At 38.4% G+C, this 17,383-nt stretch overlaps 1 protein-coding gene across 4 annotated transcripts in view; it reads right to left on the reverse strand.

Annotated features, from left to right (window-relative positions):
- GPR89A (G protein-coupled receptor 89A) overlaps positions 1-17,383 on the reverse strand; it is a 62,813-nt gene that overhangs the window by 25,597 nt on the left and 19,833 nt on the right. For all 4 annotated transcript variants that reach the window (XM_033197899.1, XM_033197895.1, XM_033197894.1 and 1 more), the window contains 2 exons: positions 11,027-11,147; positions 10,115-10,195 (listed from right to left, as the gene is read on the reverse strand). In XM_033197899.1, the coding sequence (XP_033053790.1) occupies positions 10,115-10,195; positions 11,027-11,147 (202 nt within the window). The remainder of the gene's footprint in view (positions 1-10,114; positions 10,196-11,026; positions 11,148-17,383) is intronic.

The following is a 17,383-nucleotide window of genomic DNA, read 5'->3' on the forward strand; positions in this document are numbered from 1 at the left end:
TGAGGATCAAAAAAAAGATCATTTGTACATAATTGATTATTTAAAGGGTTTAATGGGCCAAGGCCTACAGGCATAAAATGAACTAGGATGAGTCTAATAAAAATAGAGTAGCAGGACCAAAGAAAAATGTAACTCAAGGTGGATGTTTTTGGGAGGCAAAAGATAAAAATGGTGAAGAGCAAGAAGCAGCATTGGTATTTATGCCTGGGACTAATACAAACAGTACCAATGGTACCAAAGATCAAATGATATTTCTATGGGTGAAATTCTTTGAGTCATTAGCTAAAATGATATTAACAAGAAAGAATGTCAGCCATGTTGACTTAACTGTTTCCTTTTGAAAATGACCTTTGCCTGGATACTGAGTGAATGAAACACAGCTCTTTTAGCTCTTTCTGCCTTTCTTCTAACTGCACATCTACCATCACTCACCATTTTGGGAAGATGTAATAAACAACCAAGAAGAGGCTCAGACCTAGGGAGATTCTGACTTGTAAGATTAAGGCTTAGTAATTCTAGGTTTTTATATTTTCATAGTTGAAAAAGCTAGAACACATACATAAAGAAAGCAAGGGTTTTATTCCATTCATTTAATAGTTCATTCCAGCTTAACATGCAGGATTAAAGGAGGCAGTTGTAAGAGAGGAAGCACAGAGCTCATTTCTACTGTTCTTATTTTCAGTGTCTACAATACAACAAACACTAATGACTGGCTGTGGAGTGGAATCGATTGAGTACGTAAAGTTGACTGACACTGTGCTGTGGTCTCATAATAGGCAAAGAAGTGTAATCACTAGAAGTGAAAGTTAGAGGCACATAGACAAGCATGGCCTTGTTTTAAACAATTCACTTTTACTTTCAATTGCATCAAGAATCTATTAATTCTAAACCAATTTTGCTCTTATCAAATGAATTGTAGATGAAAAAGAAATGATCATATATTTAAGAAGGTAACAATATTAAACCTTCTGAAACGTGAAAAGGAATTAAAAAACCCCCAACAATATGAGGTACTATAGAATTAGATCACCTTCATCTTCAACTTTTCTTTACTATCAACATCACTATTGACTCTTTATAACAAAGGTAGCTTACAAGAAATTATCTGTTACTAGCCCAATGTCATTTAAAAGTTCCTAATATGGAAAAACATATGCACTAGGCTGAGGTTTGGTGGTAGTGTACAAGAGAAGAAGCTAAAAAATGTCTATTGTGGTTTAAATATCAGTCAATTATTTTCTGGTCTCTGCTGTTTCTAGTAGGAAGTCAGCCATTATTTTTTTTTTAGTTAAACTTTTGAAATAATTGTAGATTCATAATGTGGTTTTGAGAAAAAACACAGAGAGACTCTATGTACCCTTTACCCAGATTTCCTCAACTGAAACATCTTGCAAAGCTCTAGTACAACCAGGACACTGACACTGATACTGATAGAGTCACAATACAGGACATTTCCATCACTACAAGGATCCTTCAGGCTGCACCTATACAGCTTATCTCCCTCCCACCTCCAATTCCTTAACTCCAGCAACCATGAATCTGTTCTCCATTTCTGCCATTTTGTCATTTCAAAAATGTATATATAACTAGAATCATACAGTATATATTATTTGGGGATTCTTTTTTCACTCAGCATAATTTTCTAGAGATTTATCCAGGTTGTTGCGTGTATCAATAGCTTGTTCATTTTTCCTGCTAAGTAGTATTCCATGGCATGAATGTACCAGTTTGTTTAACCATTCACCCACTGAAGAATATCTCATTTGTTTCCAGTTTTGGAGCTACTATGAATAAAGCTGCTATAAACGTTCAAGTACATTTTTTTGTGTGAACATAAATCTTCATTTCTCTGGATGAATGCCCTGGAGTGCAATTGTTAGGGTGTGTTAACTGCATGTTTAACTTTTTTTTTTTTTTGAGACGGAGTCTCGCTCTGTCGCCCGGGCTGGAGTGCAGTGGCCGGATCTCAGCTCACTGCAAGCTCCGCCTCCCGGGTTTACGCCATTCTCCTGCCTCAGCCTCCCAAGTAGCTGGGACTACAGGCGCCCACCACCTCGCCCGGCTAGTTTTTTGTATTTTTTTAGTAGAGACGGGGTTTCACCGTGTTAGCCAGGATGGTCTCGATCTCCTGACCTCGTGATTCGCCCGTCTCGGCCTCCCAAAGTGCTGGGATTGCAGGCTTGAGCCACCGCGCCCGGCCTGCATGTTTAACTTTTAAAGAAAGAGCTAAAATGTGTTCCAGAGGGACTATACCATTCTACATGGATGCCAGCAATGTGTGAGTGATCCAGTTGCTCTGCATTCTTATTAGTATTTGGTGTTGTCACTAATTTTTATTTTAGCCATTCTGACAGGTGTGTAGTGATATCTCAATGTGGTTTTAATGGCATATCCATAATGGCTAACAACGTTGAATCCATAATGGCTAACAACGTTGAACACCTTTTCATGCAGTTATGTGCCATTTGTATATCCTCTACAATAAAACGTTCATCATTTTTGCTTATTTTCTAACTGCACTGCTTTTTTTTTAATGTAAGCTTTGAATGTTTTTTATTCTAGATACTAGTGCTTTCTCAAATAAGTGGCTTGCAAATATTTTCTCCCAGTGGTAGCTTATCTTTTCATGCACTTAACAGTCTTTTTTTTTTTTTTTTGAGAAGGAGTCTTGCTCTGTTGCCAAGGCTAAAGTGCAGTGGCTCCATCTTGGCTCACTGCAACCTCTGCCTCCCAGGTTCAAGCCATTCTCCTGTCTCAGCCTCCCAAGTAGCTGGGATTATAGGCGCCCGCCACCGTGCCTGGCAAATTTTTTTTAGTAGAGATGGGGTTTCATCATCTTGGCCAGGCTGGTCTCAAACTCCTGACCTTGTGATCCAGCTGCTCTGGCCTCCCAAAGTGCTGGGATTACAGGTGTCAGCCACCACACCCGGCCTTAACAGTCCTTTACCGAGCAAAAGTGTTAAATTTTGATGGAGTCCAATTTATCAATTTTTCCTGTTATGGATTTTACTTTTGGTATCAAGTAAATAACTTTTTGCTTATCCCTTGATTCCAAAGATTCTCTCCTGTTTTTTTTTTTTTTTTCTGAAAGTTTTATAGTTTTACATTTTAGTCTATTATCTGTTTTGATTTTTTTTTTTTTTTTTTGAGATGGCGTCTTGCTCTGTCGCCCAGGCTGGAGGGCAATGGTGGATCTCGGCTCACTGCAACCTCCACCTCCAGGGTTCAAACAATTCTCGTGCCTCAGCCTCCTCAGTAGCTGGGATTACAGGCGCCCGCTACCACACCTGGCTAATTTTTTGTATTTTTAATAGAGGGGGGTTTCGCCATGTTCACCAGGCTAGTCTTGAACTCCTGACCTTAAGTGATCCGTCTGCCTCGGCCTCCCAAAGTGCTGGGATTACAAGCATGAGCCACTGTGCCCTGCCTGTTTTAATTTTATATAAGGTGTAAGACTTAGATTTAGATTCATATTTTTAACCTATGGATGCCTAATTGCTCTAGCACCATTTGGTGAAAGGCTATCTTTCCTCCACTGCACTGCTTTTGCATCTCTGTCAAAAATTAGCTGGACGTATTTGTGTATTTCTTTCTTTTTTTTGAGACGGAGTTTTGCTCTGTTGCCCAGGCTGGCAGGCAGTGGAGCAATCTCAGCTCACTGTAACCTCCACCTCCTGGATTCAAGCAATTTTCCTGTCTCAACCTCCCAAGAAGCTGGGACCACAGGCGCATGCCACCATGTCCAGCTAATTTTTGTATTTTTAGTAGAGACAGGGTTTCGCCGTATTGGTCAGGCTGGTCTCAAACTCCTGACCTCAGGTGATCTACCTGCCTCAGCCTCCCAAAGTGTTGGGACTACAGGTGTGAGCCACTGTGCCTGGCCATGTGTATTTCTGGGTTCTCTTTTCTGTTCCACTGATCTATGTTTACCAGTACCACAGTCTTGATTATTGTAGCTATAAAATATGTTTTAAGATCAGGTAGACAAATTCCTCTCATATTGCTCTTTTTAAAAATGGTATTAACTATTCTAGTTATTTTGCCTTTCTGTACAAATTTTAGAATAGTTTTGTGTATTTCTACAAATAAATCTTGCTGGGATTTTGAAATGAATAACATTAAATTTGTATATCAATTTGGGGAGAATTAACATCATTACTATGTTGAGTCTCCCAATCTATTAACATGGTATGTCTATTTATTTGTATCTTCTTTGATTTTTTTCATTAGTTTTATAATTTTCAGCAAACAGTCCTGTATACATGTTTTGTTAGACTTCTACCTAGGTATTTCATTTTGTGAGTGATTGTAAGTAGTGTATTTAAACATTTGATGTCCACATATCCATTGCCAGCTTATAGAAAGACAATTGATTTAAAAAAATTTGATTTTCAAGATGGGGTCTTGTTATATTGCTCTCAGGCTGCATTCAAACTCCTGGGCTCAAACAATTCTCTTGCTTTACCCTCTTGAGTAGCTGGTCAGGCGCATGCACCACTGCTCCTGGCTACAATTGATTTTTGTATGTTTATTTATTCTACAATGTTGCTGAATAACCATTACTTTTGTTTTCCATTGCTGCTTTCAAGATTTTCTCTTTATTTTTGTCTTTTAGCAGTTTCACTATATATACACGTAGGTGTAGTTTTCTTATGTTTTGGGCTGGTATTTCTTTAAATACTTTTTCTGCCCCTTTCCTTTTCTTCTAGAACTCCAACCAAAATAATGTTGGACTGCTTGATATTGTCTCCTACTGAGACTTTTGTTCATTTTTCTTCAATCTTTTTTTAAAAAAATATTTGTTTGTTTTTTCTTCTTTTTGAGACAGTCTCGCTCTGTCACCTGGGGTGGGGTGCAGTGGTGAGATTGCAGCTCACTACAACTTCCGCCTCCCAGGTTCAAGCCATTCTCCTGCCTCTGCCTCCTGAGTAGCTGGGACTACAGGCTCCTACCACCACGCCCAGCTAATTTTTAAATTTTTGGTACAGACAGGATTTCGCCATGTTGGCCAGACCTCAAGTGATCCGCCTGCCTTGGCCTGCCAAAGTGCTGGGATTACCTGGCCATTTTTCTTCAATCTTTTATCTCTCTATTCTTCAGATTAAATAATTTCTATTAATCTATCTCATTTTTTATTTTATGTTTTAAGACACAGTCTCGCTCTGTTACCCAAGCTGGAGTGCAGTGGCTTGATCTCGGCTCACTACAACCTCTGCCTCCTGGGTTCAAGAGATTCTCCTGCCTCAGTTTCCCAAGTAGTTGTGACTACTGGCACGTGCCACCACGCCCAGCTAATTTTTGTATTTTTGGTAGAGACAGCGTTTCACTATGTTGGCCAGGCTGGTCTCGAACTCCTAATCTCAGGTGACCCACCCACCTCGGCCTCCCAAAGTTCTGGGATTACAGGCATGAGCCACCATGCCCAGTCTGAATTTTTATTGATCTGATTCTTCTGTCATCTCAATTCTCCTGTTAAGCCAGCCTAGTAAAATTTTTATTTCAGTTACTGTAGTTCTCAGTCTTTGGATTTCTATTTTGTTGTTTTTTAAAAGTTTCCATTTCTCTGTTGGGATTCTCTCTTTTCACTTGTATCATGCTTTTGTTCACTTTTTTGAATATATTTGTAATGGTTACTTTCAAGTCTTTGTTAAATCTATAATCTGGATCCACTTGGAGTTAGTGTCTATTGGCTGCTTTTTATCTTGAACATTGGTTATATAGTCTTGTTTCTTTACATGTCTAGCAAGTTTTAGTTGAAGGTAAAATGTTATAGTGACTTTGGAATCTGTTTTGTTTTTCTGAGAACTGTTAATTTTTTGGTACTAGTAAGCAGTTAATTTACTTAGACTCAAACTGTGAAATCTGTCATACCTGCAGCAGCTAATGTTTCTGCTCAGTTTCCTGGTTTCTAGCTTCTCCTTTTTTAGCCTAACTCCCTGACAGTCTCCACTGAGCTTGAGCTTGTGTAGGGTAGTGGTAGTCTGGACAGATTCTATAGTCATATTTTAGGGCTTATCCTCTCTGGGATCTTTTGCTTCTAGGGATCTCTCCTAAATTTTCAATTGCTTTGCCAGTCCTGAGTTCTACCCTCTGACACCTCAAGCCAGTAAGGCTTTCACTTTCTGTCATCCAAGCTGTGTGTTCAACCTGCACATAGCTCAGAAAATGCACTCAATCAAAGGCACAGCAACCTTGCAAATCACACCAAGAAGCAGTTCAGTATATCAAGGGTAGACTCTCTTCCAGTTTCTGCCTATTTTCCCTCAGGCTCTTTGGTGTTTACCATGGAAATACATTATTTAATGATGACACAGGGATTTGGGAAGGGTTTCTACTGAGATTTTGGATCTTAGTCCTTCTGCATTTCCCTCATTTCCAAAATTTCCCCTTTAAATTTTCAGTTACTCAGCTGATTTAAACTTTTATCAATCTGCATGCTTGAGTGGGTGCTGGGAGGGTGGGTGGTGGCTGAGGAGCACTTCCAGGCAAGAAAGCCATAAACTTGCAATAGTTACCTGATGCTCTTAATTTCTACTTGCCTCTGTTCATTTTCCAGTGACTTCAAATACTTGCTTTTAACATTTTTTCCAGTTTTTATGATTTTCTGTAGAGGAATGGCTTAAATTCTTTCCACTGTCATTTCCGGAAGATTCCTCTATTATCGTTTGAGAGTGGCTGTGGGTGGTGCTGAAATTTCACTAGTGAATATGTTTCTTCCCCCATCCCTACAAAATTTCAAAGAGATCCTAGAAAAACTAATTCAAGGTAGAGGTTAACATTTTTTCCTCCACTGTTCCAAACGGGAAGACATATGCCTCTTTCCTTCTCCCACTTTAAACCATTAACTTTTTTGTATATAACAAATGTTACTTTTCTTGTATGTCATCTCACTGGCCCTCTACTGTTAAGGTAAAATATGGTTTTCTGGTCACTACTGCTCCCCAACTATGACTGTTTGCAAAAACATTTTTCTTTTTTATTAAAAAAATTTTTATTTTGTAAAACCACTTGCAAACAACAAAAATAGTTTTTCTATATTGTGGTAAATGGCAAGGGCACTGTATGAATCCTAAGGGTCCCAGTGTTGTCATGTTAGCTGTCTGTCTGCCCTGTTAGTTCCACTGGGTAAAGGACTGTGCTAATGGGGTCATGTTGGGAGGCTGATTCTTCTGTGAGCCACTCAAATTAATAAAACCTACTGTTGGACCACAAACCATTCCTGATCCTGACCAGACAATGCATTATAGGGGAAATGGGCTATAGCATGTACAGATCAGAGTCAATTCCTTAGCAGTATTAGTATGAAATGGCTTAAAAGTATACATCCACACTTGACATGGGTCACAACTTCACTTTTTTTTTAGACAGAGTCTCGTTCTGTCCCCCAGGCTGCAGTGCAGTGGTGCAATCTTGGCTCACTGCAACCTCTACCACCCAGTTTCAAGCAATTCTCCTGCCTCAGCCTCCCAGGTAGAAAAAATTCAGGACAATAAGGCTGGGCATGGTGGTTCACGCCTGTAATCCCAGCACTTAGGGAGGATAAGGCGGGCAGATAACTTGAGGTCAAGAGTTTGAGATCAGCCTGGTCCAACATGGTGAAACCCCCTCTCTACTAAAAATACAAAAATTAGCTGGGTGTGGTGGCACGCCTATAATCCCAGCTACTCGGGAGGCTAAGGCAGGAGAACTGCTTGAACCTGGGAGGTGGAGGCTGCAGTGAGCTGAAATCATATCACTGCACTCCAGCCTAGGCAACAGAGCGAGACTCTGTCTTAAAAAAAAAAAATTCAGGACAATAGACAATATTCTATTCTTCAAATACAAAAGTCACACACCAGTCCATGAGCATGGAATATCTTTCCATTATTTGTGTCTTCTACAATTTCTTCTATTAATATTGTATAGTTTTCAGTGTCCAGGTCTTTCTTCCTCCTTGGTTAAATTTCTTCCTAAGTATTTTTTCTTGTAGCTATTTTAAGTGGGATGGTTCATTATTGGAATGTTTGTTGAACATCAGTATTGTTAAGATGTCCATACTACCTAAAGCAATCTATAGATTTAATGTAATCCTTCTCTATCAAAATTCCAATGTCACGTTTCATAGAAACAGAAAAAATAATCCTAAAATGCATATGGAACCAGAAAAAACCGAATTGCCAAGGCAATCATGAACAAAAGAACAAAGCTGGAGGCATCATACTATCTTATTTCAAATTATACTACAAAGCAACAGTAATTAAAACAGCATGATACGAGCATAAGCACAGACTCATTGACCAAGGGAACAGAATAGAGAACCCAGAAATAAACCCACACATGTATGGTCAATTGATTTTTGACAAGGGTGCCACATGTACACACTGGGAAAACGATAGTCTTTTCACTAAACGGTGTTGGGAAAACTGAATATCTGCAGAAGAATGAAATTGGACCCTTATCTCACTCAATATATAAAAATTAACTCAAAATGGACTAAACACTTAAGCCTGGAAACTGTAAAACTACTAGAAGAAAACAGGGGAAAAACCACACAAATTGCTCTGAACAATAACTTTTCAGATTTAATCCCCAAAGTGCAAGCAATTAAAGCAAAAATAGACAAACGGGATTACATCAAAATAAAAAGCTTCTGCGCAAAAAAGAAAACAATTAGCAGAGTGAAGACACAACCTACAGACTGGAAGAAAATATCTGCAAGCCATATGTCTGATAAGGGGTTGGTATACAAAATACATAAGGACCTCAAACAACTCTATAGAAAGAAAACAAATAACCTGATTTTTAAATGGGCAAGGAACCTGAATAGACATTTCTCAAAAGAAGGCATACACATGACCAATAGATATATCAAATAATGTTTAACATACTAGCCATTAAGGAACTGCAAACTAAGGCACAATGAGCTATCACCTCATACCTGTCAGAATGACTATTATCAAAGGGGCAAAAGATAAAGAATGCTGGTGTGGACGCTGAGGAAAGGGAACCCTTATTACATTGTTGGTGGAAATGTAAATTAGCACAACCACTATGGAAAACACTGTGGAGGTTCCTACAAAAACTGAAAATGGAATTGCTATATGATCCAGCAATCCCACTTCTGAGTATTTACCCAAAAGATATGAGATCAGTAAAATGTCAAAGAGATATACGTACACCCATGTTCACTGCAGTATTATTTACAATAGCCAAGTTATGGTATCAATCTATATGTCCATCAACAGAAAAATGGATAAAGAAAATATGGCATATATAGACAACAGAATAGTATTCAGGCTTAAGGAAGGAAATTCTTTCATTTGTTAGTGAAGAACACCATGCTAAGCAAAATGAGTTGGACACAGAAAGACAAATACTGCATATTCTCACTTATATGTGGAATCTAAAACAATGAACTCAACAGAAGCAGAGGGTAGAATGATGGTTACCAGAGGCTAGATGGGTGGGAGGAATGGAGAGACAATGGCCAAAGGGTACAAAGCTTCAGTTAGACAGGAGAAATAAGGTTTTTTTTCTTTGCGACATACTGTACAGCATGAATATAATAATGTATTGTACATTTCAAAATCAATGAGAGTAAATTTCAAATGTTTTCACCACAAAAAAATAAGCATGTGAGGTGATAGATATGTTAATGAGCTTGATTTAATTATTCCACTTTGTATGCCACAAATATACACAACTATAATTTGTCAATTTACAATTTAAAAAATTAAACAAATTTTAATTTATCTAAGGAGAATGATCTAAATTCAAGAAATGAGATTGAATTTGAGAATTTTCTTTCACACAAAACACTAAATCTTTAAAAAAATTTTTTAATATTTTTAATTCTATTATTATTATTGTTATTTTAAAGGGATGGGGTCTCACTATGTTACCCAGGCTAATCCTGAACTTCTGGGCTCAAGTGATGCTCCTGTCTTGGCCTCCCAAAGTGCTGGGATCACAGGTGTGAGCCACTGTGTTCAGCCAACACTAAATCTTTGATAGTACTTTACCTTATAATAAAAATGAACAAGATAAAATTCCCTGCCAGCACCAATTCATAGTCAAATTTTCTTGTTGAGAAATTGTAACAGAGTCCAGATGTTTTACAGTGTTGATATCTTACCTTTTCTTTTTGCTTATGATCATATCCATGGTTTGGAGCAGTCGCCGTTCCAGGGCTAGAATATCTGTGTCAGTCACATTCCTACAAAAAGCACAAACTGCTAGCAAAATGTTTTGGGGTCCCACTCTTGGGCATGATACAGGGTATCTGGAGAGACACACAGACTTCAACTTTACCCACTACTTTTTTCTAGAAAATAATAAAATGACCATAATAAACTAAAATGCTTTTGCTCTCATTTCTTATAGCTAACCCTCTGGGATCTCAGGGAAATGGAATTTACCCAGCTCTCTTACAGTTTTTCTTAGCTTTGATCCAGTGACATTTATATATATACATATATATATTTAAATATTTTTATTTTATTTTTTATTATACTTTAAGTTCTGGGATACATGTGTAAAACGTGCAGGTTTGTTACATAGGTATACACATGCCATGGTGGTTTGCTGCACCCATCAACCCGTCATTTATTTATGAAAGAGTCTTGCTCTGTCACCAAGGCTGGAGTGCAGTGGCGTGATCTCAGCTCAGTGACATTTAGGATGTATGTTTAAGCACACTATTAACTTTGTATTGTCTTCTACTGGGAACTAAACTGGTGAAGTTGGGGTTGGTTTATACTGCTGGTCACTAGAAATGTGCCTTTAAAAAGTGGGAGGGGAGTGTCAGATTGAAATTTGCCATTCAAAATATAAATGAATGTAGGACAAATAGCAAAGGCAAGCAGTACAAGTGATAAGACTTATTTAGAAAGATTTCCAGGTCAATGCCCATAGGGACAGAGGAAGAGAAGAATAAAAAGACAGTGTCATAGATCTAATATATAATCTTAAAGATGGTGGCATAATATGACATATATATTCAAGAAGTAATGGGGCAAAAAAGAAAGGATGCAAAGCGCTCTGTTACCTGAGGAAGTAAGACATGTAAGTGTATGGGCAGTTGACAGCACCAAATCCAGAAAGGAGGGCCATGAGAGTCACTCCAATCACACCAACCCGGCTGATGAGCTGTTCTATGGATAAGATCCCTAAAAACATCAAGGCACATTAATGCCAGGCAACACAGATAAAATGGCTCTCATCTGTACTGCAAAAGAAAACATTACTGAAAACATTAACCATTACACATAACTAACTCATACAAGCCAACTTTTAATTATTAATGTGTAGATGATAAGAGTATAATAAATATACTAAATATAGTATATAGAGTATAATATATATAGTATATAAATATAGATAATAAAGAGTATAGTAAATATACTAAAAGTTTACAGATTTTCCTCTTGTCCTATATGCTTCAGAGTGATCTCTTTTATTGGGTGATAATAGTAAAATAATAACAACAATAATTATAAATAACAATCATTGACTGTTTACTCTTGGTAGCATGAATGCTAACAAAGCAAAGTACTTTTAGTAAAAGCATCGGCAAAAAAAACTAGAAAAGTAAATCTGCTGGAAAAGTATAAATAGCAGGAAATATTTGGTGCTAGTTATCTTTGATATATATGTATTTCCCCTAAGGTGATACTCTTTTGCTTTTGTCTTATTCTTTTTTGCATCCAATAAACACAGAATTCATCTAATAAATGAGCTACACTTATAGATGAATGAGTAATTCAAAGGCAAACACATCACTTTTAGATTATAAATTGCATCCTAATTATCAATTGTTTCACATCACTTGAGAATGCTGAAAATCAACTTAGCAGTGAAAATAAATACTGCTGGTTGATGTATTTGGGATAAATGAGAGAAAGCAATGCTGAAGAATAACTCAGTAAGTTTGCCGTTGCAGAAAAAGAATGGTTTTAATTGGTTTTCACTTTTATTTCTAGGATAGAATTCACTTCAGCCATCCACTCCTATGGTCAAATGCCAGAGCTATAATTCAGGAATTCTGTCAGCTTCAAAACTGAAAATTCCAATATTCCTTTTCTGACTACTGGCCTCCCTTCCTAGTCTTCGAGTTCTCTTTCTCCTTTATTTCCACTACACTCGTTTTAGAGGTCAGTGCACTGCTTCTCCATTCTTCACCTAGCTTGGACTCCAGGCTTGCTGGCTTCAAATTCTCTCACCAGGAGCCTCAATCTCCTAATATCTTCCTTCTGAGACGCTAATCCTACAAATTCCCAACTCTGGATCAGTCTAACACTCTGCCTTCCCTGTGCCCATGTTTTGCTGCCTAAAATTGCTAGAATGGATACTGATTTTGGAGCCATTACAAATGTATGGTCTCCGGTCCTAAGAGAGCTCTCATACTACTGACTAATCCTTATCTTGCCCTTGGTCAGCCATCTCTCTCCATTGTCTTTGGCAGTTACTCTTTATTTTTCCTACCTTTGTCCTTCTCCTTTGCCAATGTCCTTATTATAAAAGACATAAGCTATTAGACATAAACTACCTTCACTCTACACTATGGTCATGGATTTTCTCCTGGTTGCAAAATTCAACATTTTCCAATTCTTGTTTTATTGGCTCTTTTACAACATTGAATATACATCTGCAATCATCCTCCCAGCTTGTCTCCTTCAGAACAAAGTAGCATCCAAAGCTGACTTCTCCACTTGTGCTTCTGATCTTCTCTGGGCCCTGGGAACTGTCTCATCCTTTTATGTGAGTTCTGGGATATTGCTGGTGATAATCTTGGTGCTATTTGTTTTTGGTTTTCTGTCATGGGGGTAAGTGAAGCCAGATTGCCCCTACCCCACCATCTTGGAACTAGAAGTCACCATACTTTTGATTGTATTCAATCCCTTCCACCTCTTTCAGAGTCTTGTTCCATCATCTGTCTCCTCTCTCCTGTATATTCAATATTTCCTTCTTTGCTAGTTCTTTCTCTTTAGTTTCAAGTCTCTTTTCTAAGAGAAATTCTGTTCTTGGCTTTGAGTTTACCTGTAGTTACCAATCCCCATCTATTTCCTCCTTAATAGCCAGGCTTCTTAAAAGAAGTTTATAGTTATTGTCACCTTTTCTTCACCTCCAGTTCATTCCTTAACTGACTGCAATCCAGCTTTCTTCCCATTCTTCTACATTGAATGAAATCACTTTCACTAATAATTGTAATGGCAATATAATAGGTAATATGCATCAAGCACATGCTATGACTAGGCACTGTTCTAAGCACTTCACATGTTCTAATTCATTTAACCCTCATAACAATCCTACGAGGTAGATATTATTGAAAACCTAATTTTACATATGAAGAAATGGAGGCACAAAGAGGTTAAGTAACTTAGTCAAGGCCACAGAGATAAAAGGGGCAGAGTCAGGTTTCAAGTGCAGTCTAGCTCCAGAGTCTAGGCTTTAACCACTACAACACTTTGGTAATAAGTTTTCTCCTGGTTGCAAAATTCAACATTTTCCAATCCTTGTTTTATTGGCTCTTTTATGACACTGAATCATTTTTGTTTAAAATTATTTTATATTCTTGGCTTCCACAACACCATTTCCCAAGGATTACCCTTTTACTTCTCTAATTGCTTTTTCTCGGTCACTTCTTGCTCTGTATGGACCAGAGTTCTCTCTTTCACTTCAGTATACACAGTTTTTGGTTGGGTGATCTCACCAACTTCCCCAGCTTCACCTAATGGCATTTAGTTGATGATTTCTAGTTGTTTAGATTCCTGGAGTCATCTCTATGAGGACTGATACATGTATACTTTTCCCCTAAGCTCCTGATTTGTATATCCAATTGCTTATTTAACATCACCTGGATATGCATAGGTAACTCAAATTCAGCATATACCAAACTAAAATTATCTTTCCCCTCAACTTGTTCCTTCTTCTGCATTATCTGTCTTAGAAAATGACATAATCACCATAATAATAAAATCTATACACTATACGATTACTCTCCATTCTATCTCTCGCCTTTCCTTGAATACACCAAGGTCTTTCTGCCTCAGGGCTTTATACGATGTCTCTTGTGCCTTCTTGGTGGGTCTTCCTTTGGTCTTGTCCTTTAAATCTCAGCTTAAATATCGCTGTCTCAGAAAGGGTGGATCTAACTACTTACACTACATTATCTGCATTTTTCTCTATCATAGCAACCTGTTCGCTTCTTGATGACAAAGATCACAATTGGCAATCATTTATTTATATATTTACCTCTTTACTGTCTAGTTCCACCCACAAGACTGTAAATTTCAGGGGGGCAGAAACCAAGTTTGTTTTGTTTGTGGTTTATTTCCAGTGCTTAATTTATACAAAGTAGATGCTCAATAAATATTTGTGTAATGCTCAATAAACGAAGAAATCCTCACCTAAATTCTGTTGATTCTACTTGCTATATATACCTCTTGAATTTGCAACCCCTTTACAAGAAGACATCATGTCTTATTGATCTTTGTTTTCCTTACTGCCTGGCACATAGAAGGTGTTCAACAAATGTTTGTTGACTACAATATCATTCAATAACATAAAAAATCCAAGGGAGGGATTAATATGGGTTATTAAATATGAAAAAATGAAAAAATTCCCCCCTCTACCTTTATTCCTTTTAACATGGTGTCTTTGTCCTTTTATTACATATCTTTTTATGGTTTAAAGTACTTTGTAGATACTATTTACTTAATCTCAGCATTTCTATGAAGTAGGAGTCAGTCATCATTATCCTCATTTACCAGTTAATACATGGAAGTCAGATGAATAAGGAGACTAGCAGAAGACCATTTCACCTTTGCCACCTGCTCACACAGATTCCTTACAGTCTTTTGTAATCTCTCTGACTCTTTCCCACTAAAGACATTCCAAGGTTCAGGCACCACACAAGAAGTATTTTTACGGAATTTTTTTTTTTTTTTTTGAGTCTCGCTCTGTTGCCCAGGCTGCAGGGCAGTGGCATGATCTCAGCTCATTGCAACCTCAGCCTCTTGGGTTCAAGCAATTCTTGTGTCTCCAGCCTCCGGGGAGTAGCTGGGATTACAGGCATGCGTCACCATGCCTGGCTAATTTTTGTATTTTTAGTAGGGACGGGGTTTTGCCATGTTGGCCAGGCTGGTCTCTAACTCTTGGCCTCAAGTGATCTCCCTGCCTTGGCCTCCCAAAGTGTTGGGATTATAGGGGTGAGCCAACCTGTCCAGCCCATTTTTTGGGTGGTCTCCACAGCAATAAACAACTACAGTGGTTGTTGGGACAGTCCTGGGAAAGCTCTAGGAAGGTAGTGTAAGGCTGGTTGCTTCTCAGCTACCATCTAAACTTTCCTTCCTCCTTACTTATCTTAGAGGGTTAAATAAATTAAGATACCTGAACATTCAGTCATAAAACTGTAATGCCTATTGGAGTACAATGGAACGAAGAAAGCTGAAACTGTCTCCCTAGCTTTCTCCCTCAGTGTCCTTTTCAGGGTCATCCCACAGAATTTAGAAAAAGGGGTGGATGAAAGGACAATAGATACAATGGCCTTCATCTTCCCTTTGGTGTGTCCTGGCCGCACTGGTCATGTGAGCTGAATGCACACAGAAGAAAGCTGGAGAAAGGTGTCAGAGTCAGGTCTTTGTATTGCATGTGAGCCTGTGTTTGCCCTGTCAGCAGCCCTGGGGGCCTTTTGTAACTCTTCTCTCTGACTTCTACCATCACAGATAAATGTGTGTGTCTGTGGGTTTCTTTGAAACAGGTTTATATGAGAAATATACTGCCAGGACTCGTTAGTGCAAGTCTTTCCTTTCGTTGACCATTGACATAGGCATGCTGATCACATTAGCGTTTCCTAAATTCCTATCCAGAGTGTTAAAGTAGTAAACTCATTTACCACTTTGGAGAGACTCAATTTTCTTCCATTCACTGATTCAAAGAACATGTATTAAAACACTTGTTGTGTGTTAGGTTCCACACTAGGCACGAGGGATACAAAGACAAATAACATGTAGTTTTCTGATCTCAGGGAGCCCACAGGTTGATGAGGAAGTTGGAAAAGGAAACATGAAATTTTAAGTTTTATAGATGATATAGATACCTTGAGTTGGGAGCAATTAATATCTCCTAATGATGGCCAGGAAAATCTTCCTAAAGGAATTGACAAGAGTTGAATCTAGAAAGGATAAATAGGCATTTTCTAGGTAGACAGGGTTGGTGAAGGATTGTCCAGGCTGATAGAACAGCTCTAGAAACTTGAGGCTGGGTGTGGTGGCTCACACTTGTGAGCACTTTGGGAGGCCAAGGTGGGTCGATCCCCTGAGCTCAGTTCAAGACCATCCTGAGCAACGTGGAGAAACTCCATCTCTACGAAAAAATACAAAACTTAGCCGGGTGTGGTGGCATTCGCCCGTAGTCCCCGTTACTCAGGAGGCTGAGGTGGGAGGATCACTTGAGCCTGGGAGACAGAGGTTGCAGTGAGCCAAGATCATGCCACTGCACTCCAGCCTGGGTAAGAGTGAGACCTATCTCAAAAGGTAAATAAATAAATAAACTTGAAATAACTTCATAGGACTGGAGAATGCAACATGTATAGAGAGCAGTAGCCAGGCCATGAAAGGTCTCATACGCCACCTAAGAGTTTGAATGTTTTTGGTAGGCTGGTGTTATGTTAAGTTTTCTGGCCTTTAACATTATTTGAAATCTTGAAACAGTTATTCTTATTTTAAAAATACACAACTATTTATTTGGTATTGCATATGCTTTTCAAAACTGCGTATCTCCTCTGACCTTACTGCAGGAGAGTCTCATAACCTCTCTCTCCCGAAACTCCTGCTATAGGCAATGAGTATACGTGGAAGGGTGTGTGGGAGGTATGACAGATTCTATAATAGACACCGGCTCATTCAACATTAATTCCAATATCCTTTTCTAGCATTTGTTTTGGTACTACAGAGTTTAGAAAGCCAAACACTCCTTCTCAGACTTCCTTGAGGCTAAGGTTCTAAATGTTACCTAGGTTTCACCAAAAAACCAGGCCCATGTGAGGCCTCAGAGGCAAAAATGAACAATGTAAGAGTGGTGATAGCACTTAGGAGCTCAAATAGCTGGGACTGAGGTCCCTGATGTCATAGACCCTGAGTGGCATGTGATGACTTCAGTGAGGTTTTCTAGTTTAGTACTGTGGCATAGTTGGGTATTTCTCTTCACCATACAGCAGTTAAGGTTTGCATTCCTGCTTTCCTAGAAAGTCTATAAATTGCCTGACACTGTATAATTAATCACTTTCTGCTTTAAATTAGTTACAGTAGATTCTGTTTTCTGCAATAAGAACCCTGATAATAGATATGGCACGATGGTGAATGAACAGGTATAAATATATTTTTAAAAAGGTTCTAGCATGAAA

Source organism: Trachypithecus francoisi, unplaced genomic scaffold (assembly GCF_009764315.1).
Source record: "Trachypithecus francoisi isolate TF-2019V2 unplaced genomic scaffold, Tfra_2.0 Lachesis_group5, whole genome shotgun sequence".
NCBI lineage: Eukaryota > Metazoa > Chordata > Mammalia > Primates > Cercopithecidae > Trachypithecus > Trachypithecus francoisi.